Source organism: Trichoderma asperellum, chromosome 3, assembly GCF_020647865.1.
Source record: "Trichoderma asperellum chromosome 3, complete sequence".
NCBI classification, from domain to species: Eukaryota; Fungi; Ascomycota; class Sordariomycetes; order Hypocreales; family Hypocreaceae; genus Trichoderma; species Trichoderma asperellum.
The window spans coordinates 3281134-3308327 of NC_089417.1; the positions used below are offsets into that span (position 1 = coordinate 3281134).

Sequence of the window (27194 nt, forward strand, 5' to 3'; positions counted from 1 at the left end):
AGCCACTGGCACTGGGAATTGCCCGAAGTTGCGCGTCCCAAAGCGAAATCTGGGCTTGCGCTGCGCCTCGTTGTCGCCATTGCGAATCGACGCATTGGGGCGATCGTTCTTTGCTCGACACGCGCAAGAGCGAGGCGCTATTGTCACTAGCAGAGTTTTTTTTCTTTGTCTTGACGGGCGATCAGTCAATCTCTGTGTCGATTAGTGGCAGCCGAGCCTTGCTTTTGTCTGCTGCATCGTCCCAAGTGCGCATCACCAGAACGGCCTGTTCGCCCGTTTCCTATCCCTACATGCGGCGGAACTTGCAACACCCCTCATTATAACTTTCCCCCCTTTTGTCTCTCAAGCTCCCTTGTGTTTTACACCTCTTTTTAGCTCTTTTAATTCTTTCTCCTTCTTCCTCTCCCTCTTCTCTCGTTATATCCTTGCAGTAATTCTTAATAATGTGTCCTACCCTTTCGAGCCTGCAGTAGGACGACTCAACAACGGGCATTAGAGCTGGCGGCGCTGGCGACTATGTGCCGGTGCCAGAGCCATGGCCGATCATCACATGCCTGCGCCCCGGTCTGCAGGATACTTCTCGGCTAACCACCGAGACGGACGACGAGATGGCCTTGCGACGCCAGAGCGCCGACGGAACAGCAGCCACGAGATGGGCAAGTCGAGCAATGCGACCAGCCAGCGGGACGACGACGACCTGTTTCATGACGATGGCAACGACCGCCTGAGCTCCAGCCACACCGAAGTCTCAACGCATGCGGACGGACACGCTCACCGGGAGGAGCGAGCGCAGAAGAAGCACAAGGGCCGGCTGGGCGGCGGGTTTCTGCTGCATGACGCCTTTGGAGGAGGACGGCTGCTGGGGTCTCGTCGACAGCGGGCCGCTCACTCTCATGCACCTGCGCCTCCAGCACCACAGCTGCAGCTAGGCGGTGGACGTGATGCTGCTGCTGCTCCTTTCCAGGCCAGTCCAGGCCCCGAACGGGGCATGCGACAGAGCTCTGCGCCTATCCGGCGATCTGGAGAGCCTGCCAACTCGCCTCCGAGTACTGGGCATTCGGCCGAGGGCAAGATGTTCGCGGACTCGCACCACCAAGAGCCGCATCCTGTAGCCGATTTAGATTCCTCCCAGATTGTGCATATGGCGCTCAGCCTGAGCGAATCTCGGCGCCTTGCCTCCCGACGAACCGGTCATAGAACGGCCGCTCCTCCGCGACTCGCTCCTCTCCCGGACGGGAGCTCTTCGAACAACATCAGACAACATCTTCAGCAGCAGCGCAAGTTTTCACGAACAGAATCCCCCAGTCTGCCCCAAGAGCCATCGTCTGGAGCCCTTGTTCCTGGATCGAGAGGCAGTGGAAATTTTCAATCCTCCTTTGAGGTCCCCCACGATCCGCAATACCGGTGGCAGTTCTCTGCCTCGACACTGACCAGAGCGCATAAAGCCAAAGTACATCTCGAGCTTTGGGCGCAGTATAGACGACTGCTTGACGTACTGCCTCCTCTGAAGCCGGGTCTCGAGAGGCCGCCATCGGGTAGCTCACCAGATTCTCCGTTTGGTGCGGGTTCCCAAGCGCTCGCCGTAACGCTGGGCCGGCAGTACAACCCCTTGCAATATATTCGAAATCGCAAAGTGCGGGCCCGTGAAAGGAAGGTCATCGATGGAAAGCGGCAGGGCTTCAGCGATGTAGACGGCGTCAGGCAGTGGGTTGATATAGTGTATCGGCAAATGTCAATGGCGGGGACGCCGCTTGCTGACGACAGATCTTCTATTCCTCGCTATCAATCTGCCGAGGAGGAGGATATGCTACTTTCGCCTGCGGACGCTGCTGCCAGACCTCGACGGCCTAGAGTGGACTGGTTTTTGGATCCTTGCGATGTAATCGCCGACGCATACTGGCTGGAACAAAACGGACACAAATATCTTATTGAAGATCGCCATTGGCGCAAGATATTCCCACCTATATCCTCAGATCTGAGCAGACCATTGTCCCGAGAAGTGGAAGAATCTAGCAGCAAGATCTCGCCATTCACAACGAGAGACAACGAGTTGACTGAAACCATTACCGAAGGAAAGGAATTTGGGCTTTCGAAAGTCCGCACAGAGTTATCACATGCCAGTGCCAAGGAAAGAGCCAAACAAAAGTTACATAATATCAAAGGCTTTCACCATCGACATGCAAGCGGCGGTGGTGGTCACCACGGGAAGGATTCCTCCTCGGAAGATTCAAGTAGCGACAGCGACAGCGAGCCAAAGAAGAGGGCCAAGATTGTTCGTAAGGGAACCATTTCTAGCAACTCAAACGATCTACTCCAAAAACAGATGATGGAAATGGTGGCCAGGGAGGCCCGCGAAAGGGAACTCGAAGAGTCGGCTTTAGTCCACAACGAGAGCGCTGATGACCAGCGTTCATCTCGGTACAATAGCAGAAGGGGCTCTTCTTTAGCGGAAATCAGCGACTCTGAGCGCAGGGCTGCCATGTTTGACAGGCTGAAGCAAGGATCTCCGACACGCTTGAGTGTTGATGCCCATCACCATTCCATTTCTCCAGGGAAACGACTCTCGCTTCCAAACTCACCAGAGGCTATGCCCATTCGCAATGGAAAATCGGAGTCGGTTGCTAGTATTGAATCCTCGCCACTCTATAGCCGATCGGTATCTCCTACTAGAAACCCTATCAACAAGATTAAACAAATGATGCGCGACAAGAATGGCGAAGCTCGCGGGGGCATTTTATTGGACGAAGTTAATGATGATGGAGAAAACCGACTCTCGAAACGCGAAACCAATCCGGCACGCTCAGGCTCGACGTCTACTCTGGGCAAGGGCAGGCGTCAGTCTAGTCCTGCTGGGAAGTTGGTCTCTGGATCAGATAGTAGCAAGAATCTACGTCCCATGGCTAGCGCACGGCTTCGAACTGATGAAGGCGTTGGCTTGCGAGGCATGTTCAAGGGGCCACGCCTTGATAATGTACTCCGAGGCGGTGTTTCAAAGCTGGGAGACATCATACGGAAGAAAGACGGACCTGGTGAGACACCAGATCTCGATACGACGGACGAGTCCGACAGTGATAGAGTTAGGGGCCGGGGATTAACACCAATGACTCTGTCGCGGAAACCCTCTACAAAGATTCAAGAAGGGCAACAGCCACAGCCTAAGCATTTCCTCGACACGATGCCCGAATTCCGTCATATGCCAAGCTATCGCCACCTTCCCAATGGCGGAGAGAAGCTCACCAAAGCTGATGGCTCAGCAAATTCTGGTCGTCGGCCCGGCGAGCTTGATCTTCTCAGGCCCCCTCAGATTAACATTCGAAGCGCATCAGCATCATCGTCTGCATCTCCCCCGGTTTCACGCAAGCCTCGGCTAGGAGGAGACTCGGATGTCTCTGAAGCCGAATCTTTATATAATCACAATGTCCCCGATGGCGTTCGAGACGCAGATAAGCGCCTGAATTCAGCAATTTCACTAAGCGATAAGGATAACCAGCATGGGCGATCGCTGACCCAGCAATGGGCGATTGCGGATCGCGGCTTGCACGGCCCGGCGAAGCTTACGAAGCGCGAAGTTGCCAGGATGCGGGCTCTGATACTCAGTTCTGGCGTTATGGCTATGGAGATGCACCGCCGCGCATATGAGAAGCACAAGCCTTTTAGCAAGGAGAATCTCGCCTTGAACGAAGCCACCTCCCAGAAGGGACTTGCCGGCGTTCCTTGGACAGATATTACCAGGCTTACCCCCTATCAAGTCCAAGTCAGACTTCAGCTTCATGAGCAACAAGGACCCTTCTGCGAGATGTATCCCCTCGCCGCTCAGACCCTGGGCGTAGCCATCCAGTCGTGGGGCCAGCGATGGCAGTCCTCTGCCGACAACTTTAGAGACAAGACTGTTCACGCTCTGCGCACGCGTGTCTGGGAAGTCCGCACACATATTGCCGATGACCTGTCCGAGATGGCCCGCAAAGCTGCCGACGAGGCAGACGAGATTAGCCGGGACCTGGCGCTCGGCCAGCCTCTGGAGATTAAGCATGTTGTCGATACTATGGAGAAGATGCTCCGGACGCGCCGCAGGAGGTTCCGCTGGCTGCGACGCGGCCTCTGGCTTACTGTAGAATGGCTGCTCGTGGGCTTCATGTGGTATGTCTGGTTCATGGTGATGATTCTGCGCATCTTCCTTGGAGTTGGGAAGGGTGTTTTGCGGGGCGTCAAGTGGCTTCTGTGGCTATGATGGAAGATTTTCCATATTTTTTTTCCCTACTAAAATAAGGGAGAAGAAACAATACTTTTAAAACAAAAAGAGCCTTGGATGAAAAAAAAAACCAGAAAGAAATTCATCGACATCATGCTCCATAACAGTTTTTAACATTACGGAAATTCAGCAACCATGTAGCTGCTGTAGCTCCAACTTTTTTTTTGTTTCTACTTTCTTTTCTGTCTGATACCCCTTCAAATCCAATTCAGTTCAAATTCTTGGTACGGTTTGAAATTTCATCATTTTTCTGTGTAATGGGTTGAACACGAGAGGGATAACTCGGTGCATAGCTATGGAGTGAGGTAGCAAAAAATTTCCAGTTGATAACTTTTATATATATTTTTCTTTGCTTTGTTTTTACTATATAATATTTTTTTTTAAAAAAAGAAACAAATTAATTAATTTCCGTTCACGTGTTTCAAGCTTTAAATTACAATCAATTACGCAAATATATTGACTACATCTTTCTAAAATATTTTGTAGATCCTCTTCCAATGCAAACTTTTTTAATCTTTTCGGCTGACAAAGAAAAAAAACAAAAAAGAAAAAGAAAATTCTCTGTCTATTTAAGTGAACTGTAGACTCTTTCTTTTTTTCTTCTTCAAAATTAAATGCAGCACAATCAATAGGGACTACGACTCCCGAATTTGGAAAAGCGGAAAATTTAATAGTAATGACAAATGGAGAAGTTGAAAAGATGAAGGGGAAGGGGCCTTTCTCGCCTGTTGACTGGGAAATTTGCCTAGAAGAAAGAAGACAAGGAAAAGGAGGATTACATGAATAACGCTGCGTCTGCAAGCAAAGTCTAACAGCGACGAAGGGAAAATTGAAATTAGAAGGGGAGGAGAAGGATAGGAATGAAAGGAAGCAGAAACCATAAGATCACATCTCCAAGGTGCAGGAGGCATAATCTACTCAATCCTCTTTTTACCCTCTTCTGCGTTGATGAATCGGGCAGTACTTAATCCTCGTTCATGTCTGGCAACGAACGATCCAATGACCTTGTCTTTTCTGGCCTTGGAGAAGTTGTCGGCGTAGCCATCAACAGCATAAGGTAGGGGGTTCAGACGAGGCCAGTTTACCTGCAAAAGACGTGTTAGTTTTTATTCCAAAAGAGCGAGAAGAATCGTCACATACATAGAGCATGCCGTGCGTCCAGACAAAGTGGAAACACCAAGCTGCCACGCCGGACCAGAAAAGAATAAAGAGACGCATGGGGAGAACGCTCGAGTTGGGAGGTCGCGGGGTGAAGATGCCCACGAGAACGATGAATGCGCTGAAGGCAAGGATGTAAGGAATAGCCTGGATCAGAACCGGCCTCCTGTCGCCAAAGATGAGGTTGGTACCAGCATTGGCTTCTCCAGGTTGATATACACCAAGGAAGAGATCATAGGCATCCTGACGAGGACCGTCGAGGAAGTTGTTGAGACAATATCTGGTGACACCAATACGACCGTCTTGCAGAGCTCCCATTTTGGTGCGCTTGCCGGTCCTGGTGACGTCCGTCTTCATGGCACCGGTTCCAGAGTAGGCCGTGGACACAACGTCGGCGTTGTCGGCCCAAATATTGCGGAAGAGAACCTCGAATTCGGGGTCCTCATTGCGGAAGGTCGACCCTTGTGCGAGCAGACCGACATCTACCAGCATGCGGTCCAGCATGTGGCGAGCGAATATGCTCTGGACGACGTTGGTACGATCAAGGCAGTCCATACAATTTGTGCGCATGACGCTGGTCTGCAGGCTGCGGGCTTCGATTCTGCCGTCGTTGTTTCCCGGCATGTCGACGCCGCGGAAGTACCCTTGCGTATCAACAGCTTCACGAAGCCTGTCGACTATAGCATAGGCCTTGTGCATCTGCATACCCTTTGTCTCACTATGGTAGTCGAAGTAAACGTAGTGAAGGCGATCAAACTGTTGGCGGCTCGAGCCTGGCTGGATGGTCGTAAACTTCTCGTCAGTGAGGCGGTCCGCTTCTCGCCGCTCTTTGGGCATAGACACTAGAGCCTTCGCCATCTGCTCGTAAGACTCCTTAACCTTTTGCTCTCGTCCCTTGTGGTTGACCAAGTTGATGAGGTAGTTGTCTCCGTAGATGCGGATCTGCTCATCAAAATGCTTCGCTGCAGCGGCAACAGCGGAATCGGTACTTCGCACTTGAATTTTTGGCGTGTATTTCAAGTTGTTAATCTCGGACCAGAAAGTCGGCACGCTGCCACGAGTCTGGACGTAGGACAGAATCTGAACCTCCTGGCCTGCCGAAGTGCCAAACTTGCCGCTCTGCATATCGCTACTACCTGCGAATCCTCCCAGCCCGGAACTGCTGTCGTTGAGAATGACAATCTGCTCCGTCTCATTGTAGTTGGCGACATGGCCCTCTTCATCCACGCCACGAGTAAAGAATCGAGTTCCACCACGGTATCGCGAGCGTCGGGAGATCAAAATGATGGTCAGGGGCGTGCTCTTGAACTTGGTCTGCTTGATCTCGAGCATACCAAAGATGCAAGGTAGAATGTAGGGATCGGTAGCAGGCTGCGGGCCAGGCTGGCTGCGTGAGCCGGCGGTCCGGAACCTTATCAGCTCTGACTGCAGATGCTTGTTGTAGAAGAAGCGGTCATCCGTCCTCAGCCATAGGGGTCGGGAGGTGTCGGCATGGGACTGACGCTGGATAGAGTTGGTCAGATCGGTCGAGTAGGAAAAGTACAGCGGCGCCTGAGCTAAGAATGTCTTGAGGAGGTTGATAAAGGTATCTTCGTCCGGATCGTGGATCTGTCGCTCGCGCATGGGGAGAATCTCGGTCGAAATGACCTTATAGATCATCTGCCCCTTAAGCCTGCCCATGGGCTGGGCTTTGCTGATGATGATGACATACTTGTCTGCAATTGTATCATTATTAGAGCTCGTTCAGTATGAATCAAAGCGTGGTCTATGAGCCCGAAGCCCTGGAGAAACTGACCTAGTGGTAGCTGGATGATGCCAAGAATACCGGAGATGCTGGATACGCGCGTCGCTCGCTTCGTTGAATTGAACCCGCCCTGGACTAGGCGGATATCCCCCATCGGCCGGTCAATCACCAGGGACGGCGCATCGGGCGACGAAGGCGATGTAAACGTGTAGGCATCGCTGGTGACCTTGAGGTTAATATCGCGATAGGGCAGCTTAGCTGCCGCTAGGTGCGCCATTGCTCTGAACAGCTGGTTGGAATACGGGCTCGGCGCCGTTGGTTGTATCCGCACAGCTCTCTAGAGTCTTTGATTTCCAGAGTTTGCCAGCTCTCTCTGCTGTGTTATGAATGGCCCAGCTGTTTCCGTCCCAGTTCTGGATCAATCACATGAAGAATGGGGGAGATGCGGCGTTGCTGTAATGCCAGCAGAACTCTTAAGGATATTAGAATTGCACCGCCTCACCAAGTGGCCAGCAAAACGTCACTGCTAAGCCACGGGGAGCTAAAGGGGTTATGGAATTGTGGCGCAGTTCCCCCTTATCTTACAGCCTTGGAGGGGCAACGCAATATCAAGGAACAGGGAAAAGGGCAAGATAAAAAGCTTATTGCTTCTCCCTTTCCCGTATAACGGAATTGAGTTTTTTCTTTTTCTTTTAAAGGAGCCTCGTATCCCGTACAGCGTCTCGGGTATCAAATTAGCATTCATCGGGTGTCGGGTGCTTGCGTTTCGAATTGGTTACGATTAACATTAAGTTTCATTCGTCTCTTCGTAAACTCTCCCTAGGTAGCTGATATAGTACTAGGTACGGAGTAGTACACCAAAAGTAAGAAAAAATTGGCTTTACAAAAAAAATTGAAAATGGGTAAAAGAGTAAAGATATAAGAAACAGTGACATCGAAAAGGCACTTTAACGGGTATACTGTGCCTCTTATGCCTCTGCGCAAAGCCCAAGTCCCGACATTAACTCCTCGGCCGTAACATCAATGGCCCCTGACTCCCTGTCTTCAATGCCAAATCCAATGAAGAGCTCATCGTCCAGATATCCGTGATACGTAACGCCGGGACGCTTCCAAGCGATTGATGTAACATAAAACATGTCTGAGGTGTCTCGGTCAAGCTGCTGCTTGCGACCGTGGATCCAAAGCGGCTTCTTCGACACGGCGTGCATTGCGAAAGGTGCCTGCTCCTGGAAGAGCATAATATACGGCTCATAAACTCCGTGGAAGTTGTAAAAGGTCTTGTGCTGCCATATGGTGAAAATGAAGGTGTTACTTTCATTAGCAATGCAGATGGCATCTGTCCGTTTGCACATGGTGATTTTAAGCGAGTTGGACGCCTGATGGATTGACTCGAGAGAGTTGAGGATCGGGGGAAAGTATTTTGCAATGCATTTAGCATCGTCCGCCTCGGTTAGAATTGATAGATCGAGGCCGACCGAGCCATCGGCGTTGATTTGAGCAAAGGCCCGTTTAGGCGAGACGTCGTAGTGAATATACATCTGACCAAAGGGGTCCCAGAAAGGGAACCAGTTCTTCTCGATGGCATTCCAAGGCAGCGGGCGCTGCATCTCTGTCCCCACAAGAAATCTATCAGAACCGGCTTCCCGGCCTCTCCAGTCAATAAGTTCGCGGAAGTCTTGAATGAACTGGCCGAAGCACGTGAACTGGGAATTCGAGCCGTAAATGATGTACGGCGTATCTGGGCCGTACACAACACGGGCGTCGTGAGGACCGACGTTGAAGTTGAAGTACGCGAGATCACCTTCACATTTGCCGCCCTTTGTGGGCACAACAGGGAGGATATTTGGAGACTGAAGGCATCGTAAGACGTTACCTTGAAAAACAGCGTTGCAAACAAGTTCTGTGAAGTGGACGGTTTGCTCATCCTCGCCTCGTACCATCTGAGCTGCCACGATCCACGTGTTTTCCAGAGTTGGGTGAGGGATGATGTTGGGATTCATGCCATTGTGCTTGCCCACAAAGTCGATGGAAAAGTACTTCTTATCCGAGGTTGAGGTTGAGAAGATCTCCTGGTGAGAGGTCTGAATATCAAGCGGAGCAGACTTGTTTCCTGTAGGATACGACGGCGAAGCATTTCCCCCAGTCTCGGGCTTTCCAAAACTTATCGGCACTTCTGCTTCTTCTCCATGAGTTAGACCGGCATTTTCTTTGCCCTGATTAGAGTCCGTTTTGTCGACGGCGGGCTGGATCCATTGATTCACTCTAGATAAAGCTGGTGACTGCCTATAAAAACTGATGATGGTGCAGAGGAGGATGAGGATAGGCACTACAAATAGTAATAGGCGCCTAATGTCTCTCACAAACATTGTCAGGCCGCTGGTAGCCAACAACTGCTGGCCTGTAAATATGGATCGTGTGACGCGAGCTGCTGTTCCAGGACGTGACGAGACGTCTTCGTCCTCTCTGACAGGGGAAAGCTTCCTCACTTGGCGTTGAAAATGGGTTTCCTCTCTTGGCGACGGAAGGAGATGTTGGTATCCGTATGTACGTCTGCCGGAACACGGCAGCAGAGCTACTAAGCCAAGCCTAGTAGGAGTCGAGAAAAAGGAGACTCCAATTTGAAGCGGCCCGGTCGCTTGTGCGCGTGGGGGGCTTATAACCAGGTTTGGAGACGAGAAGGGGAATAACTGGTGATTCTGAATGCTCTATACTAAAAAAAAAATGAAATAAAATAAAAAATAGGCACCTTTGATAAAATAATGTTTGGTACTAGGTACGTGAGGAGTGTGTGTTGTTGTAGCATTCAAGAAGCAGAATTGTGCAAGATGGTGCTTTAGACAGACGCTTAATGCGAGGCTGAGTACGTGCACTTGGATCGACGGGACCACAGCCTGATTCCCAGATGCGGTACCATCGAGATGAGAGGTGATACAAAGAGAAAGTCAGAACAGCCCAGGCGGGCCAAATGAGCCAGGCTGGTGAGTTACGGCTCCACCGCGAAATTGGGACTCTGGAGTCGCTTAAGCGCGGCGATATGACGGTGTCGATGGCGGAGAAGCGACTAGACGCTCAGGCTTGGATGGAGATTGTATCTGGAGAAAAATTTGCAGCAGCAGGGTTCAATGACCGCCGATGAGGATCCGAGATGCGGCGGTGAGAGGACGAGAGGCAGGCGATGATAATGACAGCGACTGTAAGCCTATGTGGCTCGGTGAATACGGTCCAACCGCTAATTCAGCTGCGCAGGTGTGAGTAGCAGCAGCAGGATGGAGCCTCACAGCACTGGCTATAGCGAATTGCAAGGGCGGATGATGTAAGAGGCTGCTACGCAGATGTACATAGTACTGAATCGCCGAATTCTTCCTTATCCGCCATGTATACTTCGTACATTGCCACTACTGCTAGGCAAATCCTCTTAGTGAACCAGCTTAATGAGGATGTACAGTCTTGCAGACTCCAGTGGAGACGGCTCTCGCCACGGATTGGAACGTACCAGGGAACCCGGCACGTTAAGATGGCAGCTTGATGGAAAATGTAACCTTGGAGGTGTGCGGCTACCAATGGAATACGGACATTGCAATGGCTGGGATGTGATGTGATGCGGTAATAATCTATCTACTACAGTTGCTGAGACGCTTTGGTCAGACGAGACAAGTAGAGGACATAAGCAAAGCTGGTGGGCATCAATGGTGCGTTGGAAACCTGGGAAGAAGAGGATAGCAGCTAGAAGCCAGAAGCAGAGCGATTGTCATATGCAAAAGCGGAAGCCGAGGGAAAAGAATGCGATTTCAGTGCTTGGCCCCCCAAACCCCAAAAACCCCAAGACTCCAAGTTGATGTACGAAGCACTTGTACCAGTACATGTCCCTGCACTTCTCCCCATAATCTTCAGCCCATGTCCCACCTCCACACCCTAGCGGCCTCCACTAAGAGGCCAGGGGGGAATTCAGCCGAGCCAAAGAGACAGAGAAGGAAAAGTGAAGACAGCAGATTCGGGCCTAGCGGGCAGCACAGGGCAGCCTTTCTGGCAGCCGTGCTAGACTAGCACAGAACGTGCTGGCGCAGATCAGCGATCGGCATTGCGCACTGCCGGAATCAAGCAAAGTCGCAGCGGGGATGGGGACAGACGCTTAGACTGCTTCTGGGCATTTGGCCGCGTTCTTCTTTGTGGTATATCGCCGCGTGCCCCAGATGGCAGAGAGGAAAAGGCGAAAAGGAGAGACAGAAGCGCGGCATGACACTATGATGACGAGGACTGTGTGGGTGCAAGGGAAAATCTTGATTTCTGTTTGCTGTCTTTTTGTTGTGGTTGTTGCAGAGTTGATATGTTGAATTTGATACACTCCATCAGTGCTATCAAGTGTGTGGCACATGCGCTGCTCAGCCGAGGCATTTGCATCTGCTTGGCAGAGGATTGTCCGCGGATTCTAGCCAATGGGCCACGCAGATAGACGAGATCGTTGGTTGGTGCCCTGCCCAAGTAGGCGATTACTAGGCCGATGTTCAGCCACATCCGCAGCCAAACGTGCGATGAAGATATTGCACGGAGTAGCCCGACGCCTCTGATGGACTACTGTAAGTATACCTATACTAGTACTACAGCCTACTATAGGTACTATACTCGACAAGCCTGGTGGCCTACAATCTTCAGGAGACGACTGCTCCAGAATAAGAGACGACTAGCCAAGAGAGGCAAGAACGCAGAAGTCGCTTAGAGAAAGAATGAAGTTTTTTTGCCTTTGCTTGAGTGAGCCGGAAAATTAGGCCATGGTACTTAATTTAAAAAGTGAAAGAAGAAAAAAACCGTTAATGACATTACCCATGCTTGTTGTGCCCGCAGCCCCTTACACTTAAATATGCCGGACCCAAGAGTCGTAAATGCCCTAGTACATGTACTCGTTTGCGCCAATAGCCCATCTGCCAACATCCAACACAGTAGTATTTTAACATAATATCCCGAACCCATATTGCCCTTCTGCAGGAACGGGAAATTGCCCGCAACCTGTCAAAAATCCTTCGGCCAAAAAAAAAAAAAGAAAAAATAGTATTAGTCGTCGGACATTTTTTTTTTTCTAAATACCAAAATATTAAATCGCTCGCTCGTAACATATAATTTTAAGCCACAGGGGGCCAATCACAGTCACGCCTTGGCCTGCTTCCCGAGCAGCAGCGGTTCTGTGCCGCAGCCCAGCGTCTTGCGGTACAGCCAGGACGCAAAAGTCACGCTCGGCGTGTCCACCCATCTGGTGACCGCATCCGCCAGCGCCAGAGTCAGGGGCAGCAATATCAAGTTCGGCACTAGGAACGAAACTTCTAGCCCCAGCGGGCCGGACTTTGGGAGGTAGAGCTTGTCCACCCAATGTGGAATGTGCCGCAGGTGCTCATCCGTCTTCCAGCCGGCGGCAGCGTAGAGTCGGTCGCCCAGAATCGTCAGCACTGGGCCGTGGACCATGTACAGTGCAAAGGAAATGCGGCCCAGGTACTGGCAGAAGCGAGTCTCGAAGAATCTCTTCAGCCAGGCGATGCGCGGGATGGCCGCGACCAGGAAGGAGGCCGCTATCCAGAGATAGAACCACTTGTAGTCGAAAACTGCCTGGGGCTTGAACCAGCCCAAGTAGTACCAGCCACGGCTCTTCCGCAGGTTCTCGACGTCCGAATTCTCGCCAGGGATGCCGCCCAGGAAGAGGCTGAAGACGAGAAGGTGGTACCAGATGAAGTCCTTGTAGGGCTCGAGGCGATACAGAAACAGCGGAAGGTCATCCTTCTTCGCCAAGAGGTCCAGATCGCAGAGCAACATGCCTGTGCAGAACATGGCGAAGTGAGCGCCGTCTGCGACGAACATGAAGTAGTATATCAAGGCCACCTCGCACCACAGCCGGGCATTTTTGGAACATCGGGACAAGGCCAGCTGCGATGCGTAGATTACCATGGAGCCTCTGAATTCGACCGGGATAGACCACAGGTGGCCGTTGTAGCTGAGCCAGGGGACGCCTCCTTCTTTGAAGACAAAGGTGAAGTTCTTAAACTCAAGGTAAAAGGACCAGACTTCATCAGTCCAGCTTCCTGCCTTTGTTTTACCATCCACCCACAAGCCAAACATGTGCCACGACGTTATATATACAAGGATGACGGCGATTATTGGCAAGTAGAGTCGCGGCGCCCGTCTAAAGAAGGCTGATGCAAGATTGTCGCCCAGCTTTGTAACTTCACCGGCCTGCATGAGGCTCAGCGGCTTCAAAGATAGAACATAGCCGGAGATGATGAAGAAGGTTGATACGGCAAAGTGTCCGCCAGTGAAGAAGTTTCGAATGAAAGGGAACGCAGCCATGTAGTATTTGCTGTCGTAACCGAACCCATTGTCTAGGATGGAGTTTTGGTTTGTCCAGCCATGAACCCATAGCTCGTGGTGATGCCAGTACACAATGAAGGCTGCAAAGCCGCGAAGACCATCTAGATAGGCTGTCGGGCGCAGATTCTCGGCTATCGTAAAGCCCTCTGGTATCCGCTGGATGAAATTGATAAAGCGGCTAAGAGCCCGTTTGTGCTTGGGAATATAACTGGGCGCCTTCCAGATGGTATATCCCTTTGACTCCTTCACCGATTCCGGATCATAATCAGGTTTGATCTCTTCCCAGTCTTTGCTGGTGTTGAGAATGGTTTCTTCGTGCATACTGGCGTAGCAATGAATAGTGTGTCCCGCCAGTAAGAAAAGGGAAAGGGGGCAGAGAGAGTGAGAGAAGAGACAATTCGCTGCAACTTCAGTCGTGAGAGCCTCACACGGGAGACTAGGCCACCACGTTTCCCCAGATTCGTTCGATTCGATTCGATGATCGATCTACCCCGTAACCCCAGAGTCCGAGGGTCACGGACTGACTTCGTACTCGTTAATCTGGTCTCAGAATGATGACACGACACGGGAGTCCCACCGCACAGCTGCTTCCCCAGCTTTCACAAGCCGAAAAATGGGAGAAGATGCAGATGATGAAAGGCTCGTCCCGAGGTCAGAATCATGCGGAGGCGACGATAGCACGCGGGGTCCCGAAGCTATAGATGGACTAGCTGAGTCTGGTCTGGGATGTGCTTAGAGGCGCAGTTGCGAGCTGACGACATGTCCCGAAAGATTATCGAGAGATTTTCCAAGGACCAGCGCTTCGTGATGCCGAACACGATCCAGAATCCCCAGCCGGCGGTGGAGGGGAGGGTTACCTTGACAGCAGCTGGGGGGGCAGGGCAAGGCGATGACGCATGGGTAGGGGGCAAATCGAGCTCGATAATCGGTATTCCGGAATGCGACAGAGCCGGCGATGAGCAATCTTGCCTTGCTTTGCGGGAGGATTTCCAAACTTTCACATGGAAATTGGTGGTTTATGCTGGCGTGGCCGTGTAAGTTGGATGAGAAACAGCCGAAAAGTAGAGTAGTACATAACCCACACCACCACTTTGGTCTCCGCTCACCAAGCGCCGTAAGACGCCACAAGGAACGGCCATCAGCGCCAGTATTCCGCACATTGGGATCTGCTGTTGCCGGCCTCGGGCTCCATTGAAAATTGGGATTCTTCTTGCAGCCCAGGACGTGGATGTGGGGGGGCCTTTCAGCGGAAGTGTCTTCTCACAGGGGCTCCCCCTGCTCGGTGGCTTGCATTCTGCATGGGGGGATGGGATACCCCTCACACACACAAAACTGTCTAGTGCAGGGATCAGGGAATCTTCTTTCCTTCGTTGGCTCTCTTGGACTTGACAAGACGGGAGTTGTGCATCTCATGTGGTGTGATGGGCTTGATTGGGCGCCTCAGACACACCACCAACCAACTAAGGTGCAGATTCAGCTCTAATTTTCGTCATTGGCCTGGTGTAACGAGAAAGGAGGCAACATTCCAGCTTGGGAGGCGTTTCTTGCGCCAGCCACTCAACAAAGTCTGAGAGTATCTCAGCATGACCGTGGGCAGGCCCGATAACAGAATGCAAGGATTTCGGGCGTTACATGTATTTTTCATATCACAGACCACTGGCCACTGTGCTTATTGCTTATTATCATCCAGGGCATACAAAACAGCAAGGTACCTAAGGTACCTAGGTAGTTAATAGTAGCGTCACATAACTTCGAAGTCGCAGTACCTTCTTACTGTAGAGTTGCAACGCCCAGAAGTCGGTGTCGGGCCATACCCGCGCGCCATCTCAGCTAGTACCGTAGCACTTAGTAGTAAGGTAGAAGTTCTTCTGTAGTGGCGCCTCTGCGGGCCTCGCCGTTGTTCTACGACTTGTACCGGTACCGGCCAGAGATGGAAACCTGTTTGGGTACCTTTTTTTTTTTTTTTTTTTTTTTTTCTTTCCAGTACTAAATTAAGCTCATACGGGAGAGAAAAGGCCAAATTAAAGAGCGAGCTTCGTTCGTTGGGAATTTGAGGCTTCCGTTTACTTTGCCCAAAGGAAAGGCTGCTTATCGGGTTGCCATACTAGGTGGTAACATGATGAAATACTTTGTGCTATTAATGGTTACATGAGACATTATGGTAGACAAGAGGTAGTAAAAAAAAAAAAAGTCCGTGATATTACGCCGATGTCCACGGACATGACCGTCCTGCGGACATTGCAGGTACCTTTGGACTCACTATAACCTCTCTCTCTCCACTTGAATGGTCTTTGCTCTCTTACAGTATACTGCTTGTACAGTACCGTAGTTTTCCCCATGTTCCCCAAGTTGGCTCTTCAACATGTACCCTGCAATTCTCACTGTCCGTGTCTGCCGCTGCCGTAGGACGCTTTTGGAAGCTGTGCCCGGCTCTAATATCGCAGCAATTCGTCGTATACTGTGGCTCCAAACGTAATCAAGAGGTCCCCTGGCCGACTTGCAGGGATCCGCCAGCCAAAGCCAAGTTCTGCACCTGCATGGATCCTGGGATCCAGCCAAACCGACTTAGTGCGCAGCCCACCCCTGCTGCTTAGACCCAGCCAGTGGCATCGGCCGATTGTACTCGTACATGGCCCGTACCTCACTCCATGTCCTGGTTTGGAGGCAGGCGGGAGATCCAAGTGACGAATTTGCTGTAATTGCGCCCTTGGACGGCCTGGAGAGCTCTTTTAGATGTGGCCAGAGTATAATACGCGCATGGGCCAGGAGCGGCGGCTCTTCTTTTTCATCTCTCTCCCCCCCGGTTTCGCTGATATCGTCGAGTGTCTTTCGCTGGTATACTTGACCGCCAGGACAAACGACAGGATCTACGAGTACGAGTGTAGATAAAGTTTACTACATTCTCCCAGTACAAAAAGTGTTTCCTAACAGCCAGTGGTCTATTACGTGGCCGAGGCGCTACAGACTGCTCTTCAAATTCCTCAGTCATCTGGCTTTGCTGCCATCAGATAGCAAGCCTCTCAAGCCATTTCTTTCCCCTTTTGTTTTTTACTCGTGGCGGTTGTGCGTATTATGATACCCACTCTCTAAGGCAACCGTGCCACTCATATCTATATTTGCTGTCATAGCTTTTCCTTTTACATTTCGAGAAGAGAGAAACACAAGGAGGCAGTCAGGCAACATGAACTCTCCTCTAGGGTCACCGAGGCTTATGTCCTCAGCCAGCCCCTTCCGCAACAAGGTGCCTACACAGATGAGGAGATGTCTACCTCTCTACCTCACCGTTGTCGGCGTCTTCCTCCTCATTGTCAACTTCGATTGGATCTTGGCCATACCCAGCCCTACCGCCGTCCTTCGCCGCCAACCAAAAGTGCCTGCTGTGCCTGGCAGCACATTTCCGCAAAAGATTTGGCAAACGTGGAAAGTTGATCCTCTCAATTTCGAAGAGCGTGACCTTTTGACGGCGCAGACATGGACCCAGAAGAATCCGGGCATGAGATACGAGGTCATCACTGATGCTAACGAAATGGCATACATCGAGGACCGGTATGGTCCCAACGGCTACAACCGCCCAGACATTGTCAAGTTCTACAAAAGCATCAACCTTCCTATTATCAAGGCCGACCTCCTCCGATACATGGTCATGTATGCTGAAGGCGGCATTTACGCCGACATTGACGTCGAAACTATGAAACCCTTTCATCGCTTTATCCCAGATCGCTACGACGAAAAGGATATTGACCTGATTATCGGCATTGAGATTGATCAGCCCGAATTTAAAGATCATCCCATCTTGGGAAAGAAGTCCATGTCCTTTTGCCAATGGACATTTATTGCACGCCCCGAGCAGCCTGTCATGATGCGATTAATCGAAAACATTATGAAGTGGTTCAAGGCCGTTGCCAGAGAGCAGGGCGTGACCCTGGGCGAAGTGCAACTCGACTTTGACCAAGTCATCAGTGGCACTGGCCCCTCTGCATTTACCACCGCCATGCTTGAGGAGATGAACCACAAAACCAAGGGGCCCAAAGTCACCTGGGACATGTTCCATAACATGGACGAGTCCAAGCTCGTCGGCGGTGTCCTCGTCCTCACCGTCGAAGCCTTTTGCGCTGGACAAGGCCACTCCGATTCCGGCAACCATAACGCTCGCAATGCTCTTGTCAAACACCACTTCCACGCGTCCAACTGGCCCAGCCGCCATCCTCGATTCAAGCACCCTGCCTACGGCCAGGTCGAAGATTGCAACTGGGAGCCCGAGTGCATTCGCAAGTGGGACGAGAATATTGCAAACTGGGGTCACTTCTCCGAGAACGAGCAGCAGCAAATCATCCAGGACGCGGAGAATGCACGGATAGCAGCAGAGAATGCACGATTGGAGCAGGAGCGGCAGCTGCAGCTCTTAGCACAGCTTCCATAATAAGTTCTATCCTGGCACTTCTGGAGGCGGTGATTTCTTTTGTGTATCAAAGTTGTGCATTTCTTCCTTCCGGCCGCAATCGATTTATTTCGGAATTCTCTGCGCGCCGAGCTTTTATACAATGGTTTTGGGTTTCTTCATGGTCATGATTTTGGCGTGGGCAGTATTTATTCTCTGGGTTTGGAGTTGGTGAGGCTTCATAACATAACATGAAAAGACGGGGCGGGCGAGACTCTAATAGCATCTTCACGGTGATCTGATATCAGAGCTGGGAAGCACGTATATATAAGGCAAATTTGTACATATAGATGGATCTAATGAATTAAGAATTTTTTTTTTCCCGCATATTTCAATTTTGTATTAAAAGAATACCTTAATAACAACAAACTCGTGCTATAGAGGAGCAACATTCTCCCTTCAGCCAAACGAACATGAAGCCAGCGCCTGCAGGAATATGGCCAGCAGCAGCATCAGGCTAAAATAGGCACAACAGCGGACTGTGTTTGACGGGAGCCAAGATTTTTCCAGGCCTTGGCTTACATAATGCAGAGGCAGCCATGTGCCATCTGACCTAGCCTGACGTGTACCTCGCCCGTACTCGTATCTGTTCGCCGCAGCCACTCCATTCTCAACGGTCATTCAACTCTTTTCCGCTGCCATCCATCGACTGCGCATCTCGTCTCTCATCAACGACCATTATCGCCACCACCTGCGATATCTCGACTGACCTTTGTCTGGCGCTCGAGCAGATTCTACAGCACTCGACACTATCGGCGGTCCTTCCCCCCCGCCCGACGCCCGCCTCTTCATATCTCGGCATAGCGCTGCAAGCATCAACAAATCCTCACAATGGCCGCTCGAGCACCGCCTGCTGGCCGACCCGGCCTCAACACCCGCTTTGCGCAGTTTAAGCTCGTCCTTTTGGGTGCGTTTGCCAAACAATCAATCGAACAAGACAATACACAAGTGTGCTAACGTAACTTTTGCGACAGGCGAGTCTGCTGTTGGAAAGGTAACTTTTGCCACATTTGACTTGCGGCGCCGAGCACGGAGAAGCTAATGTATTGGTGCAGAGTTCAATAGTCCTTCGTTTTGTTAAGGTATGCTACGCACCCGATGCCTTGAAGCCCTTGGGCCAGTATCGCTAATTTGCTTGTCAGGATCAATTCGACTCCTTCAGAGAATCCACCATTGGAGCGGCTTTCCTTACTCAGACCATCTCCCTCGATGAGAACACGACGGTCAAGTTTGAGATTTGGGATACGGCCGGCCAGGAGCGATACAAGTCGCTTGCCCCCATGTACTACCGAAATGCCAACTGTGCCGTTGTTGTATATGATATCACGCAATCTGTACGTTGAAAAATGATCCCGGAGATGGGCAGTTTTGGTTTGGCTTCGTACTAACTCCTGGATTACAGGCATCACTAGATAAAGCGAAGGCGTGGGTAAAAGAACTGCAGCGCCAAGCAAATGAGAACATTATCATTGCGCTTGCTGGAAACAAACTTGATTTGGTCAACGAACAGCCCGATAAGCGAGCCATCCCAACTGCAGATGCCGAGGCCTACGCCCGAGAGGCCGGCCTTCTCTTCTTCGAGACGTCTGCCAAGACTGCTGAGAACGTGCGCGAACTTTTCACCGCCATTGCAAAGAAGCTTCCCTTGGACCAAGCCGGACCTAGACACGCGCGGCCTGGCCAGCGACCTGGTGTCAGCCTCGCACCAGAGAATTCCAACACTAATGTCAACGGACCATGCGGCTGCTAAACGATACATAACACGATGCTACGGCTGGACGTTTAATGATGCCTATGTACCCTACGTCCAGCAATGAATGCGTGGGAGTGATCATTCAGGTTCAGGTTCAGGCCGGGATAGACTGACAGCAATGATTCAAAACCTTGGCTTGCGTTGCGCAAGTCCGGGGTGCGTCGTAAATTTCTCGGAGTCTTGGGTTTGGAGGGTATTGGCTGACGATTTATTCTTTTTGGACCTTTTTTTTCTCCCCCCTTTTTAATATGCACCCTTGATATTTTTGTGCCCTGTCCTGACGCACTGGGATTTGCAAAGAGAGAGTTAGAGTAGTTACTCTCATAAATGGGCATGTTCTGAGCTACAAGATGCCCCGTGGAGGATTATGAGATACGGGAACGATGTGTATTCTGTCCTTCCGAGAATATGACTGAGCGTCTAATAGATTGCTGCTTTGATTAGAGTTGAGGCTTGTGATTTCCTTTTCTCTTGAATGTGCTTCATCGGTGGGATGCAAATATGCTCCCGTAGAAGCCGGGAACTCGTATGAGCCGGTGGATCGATGTATCAAAGGTCGAGAAAAACTACTAGGTAGTGCCATGTATGCACGGTCTAAACTGCGCTTTAGAATAACAAAGGCTGGGCGTGGCTGCGCAAAAGAAGAAGAACAAAGATGGGACGAAAATTGAATGATTTAACGAAACACAAATGTTCAATGTATGCCCGTTGAATTTTAATATTCCTATTTTTAACAAAGCCATGAACGCATTACTGGTATGGCGTTGCGTCACGGACCCGGTTCCTGCCGGCAGTCCAGTCTGGAGCTCCCATTAGCCGAACTTTTGCCCTGAGCGTTTATTGTTCCATGGGTCAACTTTTGGGCTTGGCATCCAGATCCAACCTCATCCACTCGCCTTTTGCTGGCCATTGCAATTCCAATGTTGCGGTCATCGCTTCGGTCAGCGAGATTGCTAGGCGGCAAGCCCGTTGCGGCTGCCGCCGGGCGCCAATGGTCTGTTGCCGCGTCGCAACGAGCGCCCATGCTGGCCAAGGTAGGTCCCGCAATGCACCTTTAGAATCCCGAGGGGAAATTTTGCGACTGACGAGCCGATGCGTATAGAGATTCTATGCCGACCAGAAAACGCCCCCTGTCCTGCCCACGTCCGAGACCCTGAGCTCTGAACGCACTCCTCCTCCTCCTGCTCAGGGCCCCGTCGACACGACCATCACGTCGGCAGAAATTCCTCCCACGCCGCCGCCACCTCCTCCTACGTCCACCAGCGCGGCGCCCAAGTCCAGCCCGCCTCCCAAGAAGAAGAAGGGTTTTTTCAGAAGGCTGAGGAACTTTATCTTCACCCTTATGGTGCTTGGCGGCGCTGGATTTGGCGCCGGAGTTTGGTACTCGCGCATCAACGACTCCTTCCACGATTTTTTCACCGAGTACATTCCCTTCGGCGAGCAGGCTGTTCTCTACCTGGAGGAGCTTGAGTTCAAGAAGAGATTTCCTCAGGCCCCCTTTGGCGGCGCTAGACACCCCGATGCTGTCGAGAAAGTCAGGATTCCTGCCCAGAGCGGCGCTTCCTGGAGGGTAGCGGACAAGACAGAGCCTTCTGAGCGCCGCACAAGCGCCTCGCCTGCTGCCAAGAAGGCTACGAAGCCATCTGAGAGCAAGCCCGAAGAGGCTGCTAAACCTGCTGAGCCAGAGAAGAAGACTGTTGTCGCTGCTAAGCCAGTCGACAAGGTTTCTCCGGAAGAGCCAAAGACCTTCAAGGCCGCTGCGCCTGAATCCAAGGATAAGCCTGCTTCCAAGCCCCTGAGGTCTATCGATCTGATGTCCCTGCCTGATGCCAAGGAGCCCATCGTTAGAGACCTTGTCCACATGCTAAACGATCTCATCTTGGTTATCAACGCCGACGGTGCGCACAACAAGTACTCTTCGACCATTAACAAGGCCAAGGATGAAGTCTTGAGGATTGGCGGACGTCTGAGGGATCTCAAGGACGATGCTGAGAAGAAGGCTGCCGAAGATGTCCGATCCACCGTTGCGGAGTTTGATTCCGCCGCCAACGAGCTTGTTCGACGTGTTGAGGGCTCTATTGCCCAGCAAGAGGTTGCCTGGCGCCAAGAGTTTGAGGAGCAGATGAAGACTGTTCGCGAGAGCTATGATGAGAGAGTTAAGCTTCTGCTTGAGCGCGAGCAGAAGCTCAACGAAGACAAGCTCCAGAACCAGCTGTTGGAACAGGCCATTGCCCTCAAAAAGGATTTCCTCAAGGAGGTTGAGAGCCGCGTCGAGCAGGAGCGTGAGAGCCGAATTGGCAAGCTCAACGATCTCTCAGCAGCCGTGTCGCAGCTGGAGAAGCTCACCCTTGGTTGGAACGAGGTCGTTGACACCAATCTCAAGACGCAGCAGCTTCACGTTGCCGTTGAGGCTGTTCGCGCCAGTCTCGAGGATGGCCAACACCCCCGTCCCTTCATCCGAGAGCTCGTCGCGCTCAAGGAGATTGCCACCGACGATGCCGTTGTGGATGCTGCCGTTGCCTCAATCACACCTTCAGCTTACCAGCGTGGTATTGCCACCTCATCCCAGCTGATTGACAGATTCCGCCGTGTTGCCAGCGAGGTCCGCAAGGCCTCTCTGCTTCCCGACGATGCGGGCGTTGCCAGCCACGCTTCCAGCTGGGTTCTTAGCCACGTCATGTTCAAGAAGCAGGGCCTTGCGGAGGGAGATGATGTTGAGAGCATCTTGACCCGCACGCAGACTTACCTGGAGGAGGGAGACTTGGATGCTGCGACCAGAGAGATGACTGGCCTGCAGGGTTGGGCAAAGACTTTGAGTAAGGATTGGCTGTCTGAGGCTCGAAAGGTGCTTGAGGTTCAACAAGCGCTTGATGTAAGTTTTCTTTTCAATTCCCCTTTTCTAGATGAGCATTTTTTTGCTAATTATGATACCACAGGTCATTGCTGCAGAGGCTAGACTACAGAGCTTGCGCGTAGAGTAAAAAAACATTTAGTATTGAGATTTTCTTTGGTCCTGTATATTGATTGATTCAGAGGAGGAAAAAAAAGTAGAGGGCTTCTGGCCCGTGTACAGTTACGAATAGATACTGGTGGTTTAAGTTTCAGAAACTGTGATTTTTGTCTCGCATCAAAGGATTTAATATTATCATGCAGTCTTCCATGTGTCTTAAGTAAATGTATTTCTGTATTAAATGACTGTATTTTCTACCCTGAGATGATTATAATTCATGTAAAGCACAGCTTGATCTAAATTGTACCATCAACAGGTGATTGGTGGTGATGCTCCAGAAACTGAGCCCCGCTTGAGCTATGCGATTAGTATCTGCGATCAGAATTTACGTAGAGCATAACCTTCGTCATTACATCAGCCCGTTAGTCGGTTTTGGAGAAAATCAATGCGAAATAAATGAGATGATGTAACATCTTTTCTTCAATCCCTCTTGATTTTTGCTTCATGTGCATCCGGAATATGAGCTGTGGGCTTGCTCAGAAAGCGCGCTTCCCATTAGCTACCTTCAACCGAACAGCTATAAATCGACCCATCAGAGCCTCAATCCAGCCAGGTAGGCGCAAGTACAGCAGCGTCATGCCTCGAGATTACAGCGAAGCCCTGGAGAAGCTGGCTCTCTTGCAGTCCAACCGCATCGTCACCAGCCTCTTTGAATCGCCGGAGAAGAAGTCTCCCCAGGACCTCAATGCGCTCGCCATCCCAGAGATGCTGGAATGGCTTCGCCGCGCAGGATACACGCCCCAAGACCTCAGCCGCATGCGGCACATTCACGTTGCAGGCACAAAGGGCAAAGGCTCCGTGTGTGCGTATGCGACGGCCATGCTGGCGAAGTATCGCACTGTGGGCACGTACACGAGTCCGCATCTGGTGAATGTGAGGGAGCGCATCGCCATCAATGGCGTTCCTGTGGGGAAAGAAGCATTTGCAGCAGCTTTCTTCGAAGTCTGGGATCGATTGACAGAGGCGGCTGTGAAGGAGGGCATGTCGCCTGCGGAGGCGGAAGGCACGGCGTCGAAGCCCTTTTACTTTCGCTTCTTGACGATTCTTGCGTGGCACATCTTCTTGAAGCAAGGCATTAAAGATGTGGTTATTGAGTGTGGGATCGGAGGCGAATATGACTCGACGAATGTACTCCCTGCTGAGGCTGTTTCGGCTGCGGTTATTTCGCAATTGGGAATTGACCATGTGGCGATGCTGGGGGACACGGTGGAGAAGATTTCGTGGCACAAGGCTGGGATATTGAAGCCTGGGGTAAAAGGATTCACATTAAAGCTGGACGAGCAGCTGGGTGTTATGAAGGTGCTGAGAGAGAGGGCCGCAGAGAAGAATGCAGAGCTGGTAGAAATTGAAAATGGGGAGATTGAAAGATGGGGCGGCGTGAGTGGTCTGTTGAAGGGGGATTTTCAAAAGAAGAACCAGGCGCTTGCTGTCATGGCTGTGAAAGAGCATCTTGGCATGAGAGAAGGTGAGCCGCTAGCGAATATCCCTGAGAAGATGATTGAAGGCCTACAGGAGGCGAAACTCAGGGGTAGATGCGAGGTTGTCAACGACGGGACGGCGGAGTGGCTCTTGGACGGGGCGCATACGAGAGACAGCTTGGAAGAGGTGGCAAAGTGGGCTATTCAGCAACAACCTGCAAGTGCGGACGAATCTTTGATATTGGTATTCAACCAGCAAGAAAGGAACATTTCGCAACTGCTGGCCGACTTTGTCGAAGCGACAAAGAGAGAGGCAGGGAGGGAAACCATCTTCCACCATGCAATCTTCACGCGCAACGAGATTCCAAGGCCCCCGGATGGCGAGTTGAGGGATATCGATGTGCAGAAGCAGGCGGCAGAGAAGATGCGCAGCTTGGTACCTGCGTGCGATGTGCAGATATTTGACAATGCTGCGGATACGGTGGCGGAGGCGAGGAGGCTTGCGCAAGGGCAGGATGATGAGTCGGGCAAGAAGAAGAAGAAGATTCTGGTGACGGGGAGTTTGCATCTCGTGGGGAGTGTACTGCAAGTTCTTGAACCGTAGAAGAGAGGAAGAAAAAGGAGAAACGAAAGAAACACATCAAAAGATGGTTGTGTCACGCGAGTCTATAATATTAATTTTGTCTATAGCCCAAACTTCGATTACCATTATCGTTTTGCCTCTTTTTTTTTTTCATTTCCCCAATGCTCCCCAGTATCATATCATTCCATTCCTACAAAGCATCCGCCTCTTCAAGAATGCCCAGCGCACCACCCACCAGATGCAAACTCCCCGTCACGTAGGCCTGAACCGACTCTCCCTCAGGAGCGCCCTCTGCCACGCCGCGGGCATAGTTCAAGGCATCCTCGATGGTCGGCAAGACAACCACCTTGGCCTTGGGGTCGATGGAAGACCACTTTTCGGCAAAGCTGCGCTGGACGGTCAATTTGTCGACTTCTGAGGGATCAATGGTGTTGTTGACAAAGTCGCGCTTGTAGCCCGTTTGGGCATATGTGACGTTTGTGCAGAAGACGACGTGGTCGAATGATGGCTTGCCGGTGTCGTCGTCACTGCGCTTAAGAGCGTTACATATAGGTTGAAGGAAGTCGACTGCTTCGACACGACCTTGCTGGTTGAAAATCATTACTCTGGGACCGGTCCTGTTAGGTTGTCAGTAACTTTACCCTCTTATATCGCATGGGGCTTTCCCTCAAAAGGAAGGGAGAGGAAGAGAGTTTCATCTTACCGGCCAGTGATCTCGCTGGCGAACCACTTGGACGACATTTTCAGGCTGTCTGCAGTGTGGGCGCCATCCAGATGCCAAGTCACCTTCTTCTCTTCCTTCACTTCGCACCGGCCCCTGAAGACGCATTTTTCGAGACCGTCTATGAATTCTCGGGGCAGCTCTGACTCTGGCATCTCTTTCAATAGTCCGAGCTTTCTGAGGGCCGTCTCTGCGAGGGCGATTGCCAAAGTTGCATTCTTCTTCTGGAACGTTGCGTTTGGTCGGATTTTGACGCCTTCTAGACGACGGTCGATCTTGAGCGCTTGCAAATCGACATTCTTTTCCTTGGCTCGATTGACGAGAACCTCCGCTGCTCCGGGCAGTTGCTCAATTGTAAATGCCGGGCTTCCCGTCTTCATGATGCCGGCCTTGTGCCACGCAATCTTTTCGACCGTGTCTCCCAGGACAGCGACGTGATCGATGCCAAGCGTGCTGATACCTGACGCAACTGGGCTTGACACCAGATTTGTTGAATCATACTCTCCTCCTATGCCCGTCTCATACACAGCTGCCTCAACGCCCTCTTGCAGAAATGCGTGCCAGCTTACAAGGGTGAGATAGCGGGCATACACAGGCTTTGATCCAAACGGCACTTCCGGGTCGGGGGCTTCTCTCGACTCCTCCAGTCGATCCCATACCTCGAAAAAATACTTTGCAAAGAGTTCTTCTGATATGGGCTTGGAGTCGATGCGAATCCGTTCGCGCACGGCCATGAGATGGGGCGATGTGAAGAGACCCGTCTTGCGAGGGCCGCCATGGCGCTGCTGATACTGAGAGAAGATTGAGTCGACAAAGGCACAGGTGCTTCCTTTTCCCTTTGTGCCTGCCACGTGAATGATGTTTAAACGATCAAGGTCCGCAGGCTAACACACACAGAAAAAAAGCGAGGGTGAGCCGTGCATCCTTGGTCAGATTCGAGGATGAGGAGGGGGGGCGTTACACACAGTATATCCGATCCTCGTGAGATACGCCCGCATCTTTGCGATTCCAAGGACAGAGTCAGGCAGAATGCCAGCCTGGTGACGAGCTTGAATCACCGCGAAGGGCGTCTGAAGCTCGTTGAGCTTATCAATCGCATCCTATTGACATGAGCCACTGAGAATGAGAAATCATTATTTCACAGCATAATAGATGGTATTGTGAGTGAAAAAAACATGACAAGAGGGAAGATGTCATACATTGTAAGACCTGCTTGTAGACGCCATGCTTCGCACAGCCTGGATGCGCCCGGCTATAAATCTGAACAAAAGGGTCGTGGGTCGCGTTGATGCATAACGCATCGGTCTGCCTCAACCAGGGATTTATTTTTTCCTTATTTCTTTTGTTTGCTGCGCGCGCAGGATTGACCTCATATAAAAATCCAGGACCCCCCACTGGCCGAGTGAGAAAGCCTCGCCGGAATCGGCTCTAGTGTTGAAAGAGCAAAGTCAAAAAAAGGGTTGGTTAGTCTACAGTAGAGCTGCAGAAGCGTCGGGCGGTTTTTCTCGTCTTGTGTTTTCGCCGATGAATTGCGGGTGACGTTGTGAACGAGTGTAAGATTTTCGAATTGTCTTCCTCTTTGTCTCTTTGATGGTAGATTGCTATTTGGGAAATTGCTCTTCTGGAGAGAGACGGTGCCGTTGTTCTTATCATAGCGTCTTTTTTAGCCGGATACTATCGGCATCGTCATAGTTTGAATGACTCTCAGATGAACATCAACGGCGTAATAGATCAGCCGCGGAAGATATATCTGTAATAAAAAAGACGAGAAA

At 51.3% G+C, this 27194-nt stretch overlaps 9 protein-coding genes across 11 annotated transcripts; 5 read left to right on the forward strand and 4 right to left on the reverse strand.

Moving 5' to 3' along the window:
• The first annotated feature begins 48 nt into the window (after positions 1 to 48).
• TrAFT101_005672 (uncharacterized protein) lies at positions 49 to 4686 on the forward strand. Its single transcript, XM_024908132.2, has one exon. The coding sequence runs from the start codon at positions 536 to 538 to the stop codon at positions 4226 to 4228; it is 3693 nt and encodes a 1230-aa protein (XP_024760166.1). The 5' UTR covers positions 49 to 535; the 3' UTR covers positions 4229 to 4686.
• TrAFT101_005673 (uncharacterized protein) lies at positions 4661 to 7586 on the reverse strand. The gene is made up of 3 exons (XM_024906700.2): positions 7203 to 7586; positions 5390 to 7122; positions 4661 to 5334 (listed from the first exon to the last, which is right to left on the reverse strand). Exons 1-3 carry the CDS (start codon positions 7426 to 7428, stop codon positions 5164 to 5166), a joined length of 2130 nt encoding a protein of 709 aa, XP_024760167.1. The 5' UTR covers positions 7429 to 7586; the 3' UTR covers positions 4661 to 5163.
• A 362-nt stretch (positions 7587 to 7948) lies between these two features.
• On the reverse strand, positions 7949 to 10304 carry TrAFT101_005674 (uncharacterized protein). Of its 2 annotated transcripts, XM_066127560.1 has the most exons (2): positions 9898 to 10304; positions 7949 to 9330 (listed from the first exon to the last, which is right to left on the reverse strand). In XM_066127560.1, the coding sequence occupies exon 2, from the start codon at positions 9149 to 9151 to the stop codon at positions 8120 to 8122; it is 1032 nt and encodes a 343-aa protein (XP_065983671.1). In that variant the 5' UTR covers positions 9152 to 9330; positions 9898 to 10304; the 3' UTR covers positions 7949 to 8119. The 2 variants fall into 2 exon arrangements, with proteins under 2 accessions (XP_065983671.1, XP_065983670.1); XM_066127559.1 differs by having other exon boundaries at positions 7949 to 10304.
• A 1581-nt stretch (positions 10305 to 11885) lies between these two features.
• On the reverse strand, positions 11886 to 14514 carry TrAFT101_005675 (uncharacterized protein). The gene has a single exon (XM_066127561.1). The coding sequence runs from the start codon at positions 13818 to 13820 to the stop codon at positions 12291 to 12293; it is 1530 nt and encodes a 509-aa protein (XP_065983672.1). The 5' UTR covers positions 13821 to 14514; the 3' UTR covers positions 11886 to 12290.
• A 1715-nt stretch (positions 14515 to 16229) lies between these two features.
• On the forward strand, positions 16230 to 18263 carry TrAFT101_005676 (uncharacterized protein). Its single transcript, XM_024903901.2, has one exon. It carries the CDS (start codon positions 16681 to 16683, stop codon positions 17917 to 17919), a length of 1239 nt encoding a protein of 412 aa, XP_024760171.1. The 5' UTR covers positions 16230 to 16680; the 3' UTR covers positions 17920 to 18263.
• A 306-nt stretch (positions 18264 to 18569) lies between these two features.
• On the forward strand, positions 18570 to 20444 carry YPT5 (GTPase Ypt5). Its single transcript, XM_024903902.2, has 5 exons — positions 18570 to 18844; positions 18912 to 18931; positions 18993 to 19019; positions 19080 to 19271; positions 19340 to 20444. Exons 1-5 carry the CDS (start codon positions 18769 to 18771, stop codon positions 19685 to 19687), a joined length of 663 nt encoding a protein of 220 aa, XP_024760172.1. The 5' UTR covers positions 18570 to 18768; the 3' UTR covers positions 19688 to 20444.
• A 120-nt stretch (positions 20445 to 20564) lies between these two features.
• Positions 20565 to 22866, forward strand: MIC60 (MICOS complex subunit mic60). Its single transcript, XM_024909817.2, has 3 exons — positions 20565 to 20724; positions 20793 to 22562; positions 22627 to 22866. The coding sequence occupies exons 1-3, from the start codon at positions 20611 to 20613 to the stop codon at positions 22669 to 22671; spliced, it is 1929 nt and encodes a 642-aa protein (XP_024760173.2). The 5' UTR covers positions 20565 to 20610; the 3' UTR covers positions 22672 to 22866.
• A 197-nt stretch (positions 22867 to 23063) lies between these two features.
• TrAFT101_005679 (uncharacterized protein) lies at positions 23064 to 24814 on the forward strand. The gene has a single exon (XM_024900141.2). It carries the CDS (start codon positions 23145 to 23147, stop codon positions 24720 to 24722), a length of 1578 nt encoding a protein of 525 aa, XP_024760174.2. The 5' UTR covers positions 23064 to 23144; the 3' UTR covers positions 24723 to 24814.
• Positions 24761 to 26997, reverse strand: MET6 (methionine-synthesizing 5- methyltetrahydropteroyltriglutamate--homocysteine methyltransferase). 2 transcript variants are annotated; one of them, XM_024909818.2, is made up of 4 exons: positions 26622 to 26997; positions 26388 to 26522; positions 25405 to 26306; positions 24761 to 25318 (listed from the first exon to the last, which is right to left on the reverse strand). In XM_024909818.2, exons 1-4 carry the CDS (start codon positions 26721 to 26723, stop codon positions 24892 to 24894), a joined length of 1566 nt encoding a protein of 521 aa, XP_024760175.2. In that variant the 5' UTR covers positions 26724 to 26997; the 3' UTR covers positions 24761 to 24891. The 2 variants fall into 2 exon arrangements, with proteins under 2 accessions (XP_024760175.2, XP_065983673.1); XM_066127562.1 differs by having other exon boundaries at positions 25405 to 26522.
• Between the last annotated feature and the right edge of the window lie 197 nt (positions 26998 to 27194).

What these genes read in the sequence shown, in the direction of transcription:
- TrAFT101_005675 (XM_066127561.1), bottom strand. Translation starts at nt 13,820, where the DNA reads ATGCACGAAGAAACCATTCTCAACACCAGCAAAGACTGGGAAGAGATC.
- TrAFT101_005676 (XM_024903901.2), top strand. Translation starts at nt 16,681, where the DNA reads ATGAACTCTCCTCTAGGGTCACCGAGGCTTATGTCCTCAGCCAGCCCC.
- YPT5 (XM_024903902.2), top strand. Translation starts at nt 18,769, where the DNA reads ATGGCCGCTCGAGCACCGCCTGCTGGCCGACCCGGCCTCAACACCCGC. An exon ending in GTTTAAGCTCGTCCTTTTGG is followed by an intron (nt 18,845 to 18,911) that starts GTGCGTTTGCCA and finishes CTTTTGCGACAG; the next exon opens with GCGAGTCTGCTGTTGGAAAG. An exon ending in TAGTCCTTCGTTTTGTTAAG is followed by an intron (nt 19,020 to 19,079) that starts GTATGCTACGCA and finishes TTTGCTTGTCAG; the next exon opens with GATCAATTCGACTCCTTCAG.
- TrAFT101_005674 (XM_066127559.1), bottom strand. Translation starts at nt 9,517, where the DNA reads ATGTTTGTGAGAGACATTAGGCGCCTATTACTATTTGTAGTGCCTATC.
- MET6 (XM_024909818.2), bottom strand. Translation starts at nt 26,723, where the DNA reads ATGCGTTATGCATCAACGCGACCCACGACCCTTTTGTTCAGATTTATA. An exon ending in CTACAAGCAGGTCTTACAAT is followed by an intron (nt 26,523 to 26,621) that starts GTATGACATCTT and finishes TCATGTCAATAG; the next exon opens with GATGCGATTGATAAGCTCAA. An exon ending in GCCAGCGAGATCACTGGCCG is followed by an intron (nt 25,319 to 25,404) that starts GTAAGATGAAAC and finishes ACAACCTAACAG; the next exon opens with GACCGGTCCCAGAGTAATGA.
- TrAFT101_005672 (XM_024908132.2), top strand. Translation starts at nt 536, where the DNA reads ATGGCCGATCATCACATGCCTGCGCCCCGGTCTGCAGGATACTTCTCG.
- TrAFT101_005673 (XM_024906700.2), bottom strand. Translation starts at nt 7,428, where the DNA reads ATGGCGCACCTAGCGGCAGCTAAGCTGCCCTATCGCGATATTAACCTC. An exon ending in CATCATCCAGCTACCACTAG is followed by an intron (nt 7,123 to 7,202) that starts GTCAGTTTCTCC and finishes ATACAATTGCAG; the next exon opens with ACAAGTATGTCATCATCATC. An exon ending in GGACGCACGGCATGCTCTAT is followed by an intron (nt 5,335 to 5,389) that starts GTATGTGACGAT and finishes CGTCTTTTGCAG; the next exon opens with GTAAACTGGCCTCGTCTGAA.
- TrAFT101_005679 (XM_024900141.2), top strand. Translation starts at nt 23,145, where the DNA reads ATGTGCATCCGGAATATGAGCTGTGGGCTTGCTCAGAAAGCGCGCTTC.
- MIC60 (XM_024909817.2), top strand. Translation starts at nt 20,611, where the DNA reads ATGTTGCGGTCATCGCTTCGGTCAGCGAGATTGCTAGGCGGCAAGCCC. An exon ending in GAGCGCCCATGCTGGCCAAG is followed by an intron (nt 20,725 to 20,792) that starts GTAGGTCCCGCA and finishes CGATGCGTATAG; the next exon opens with AGATTCTATGCCGACCAGAA. An exon ending in AGGTTCAACAAGCGCTTGAT is followed by an intron (nt 22,563 to 22,626) that starts GTAAGTTTTCTT and finishes ATGATACCACAG; the next exon opens with GTCATTGCTGCAGAGGCTAG.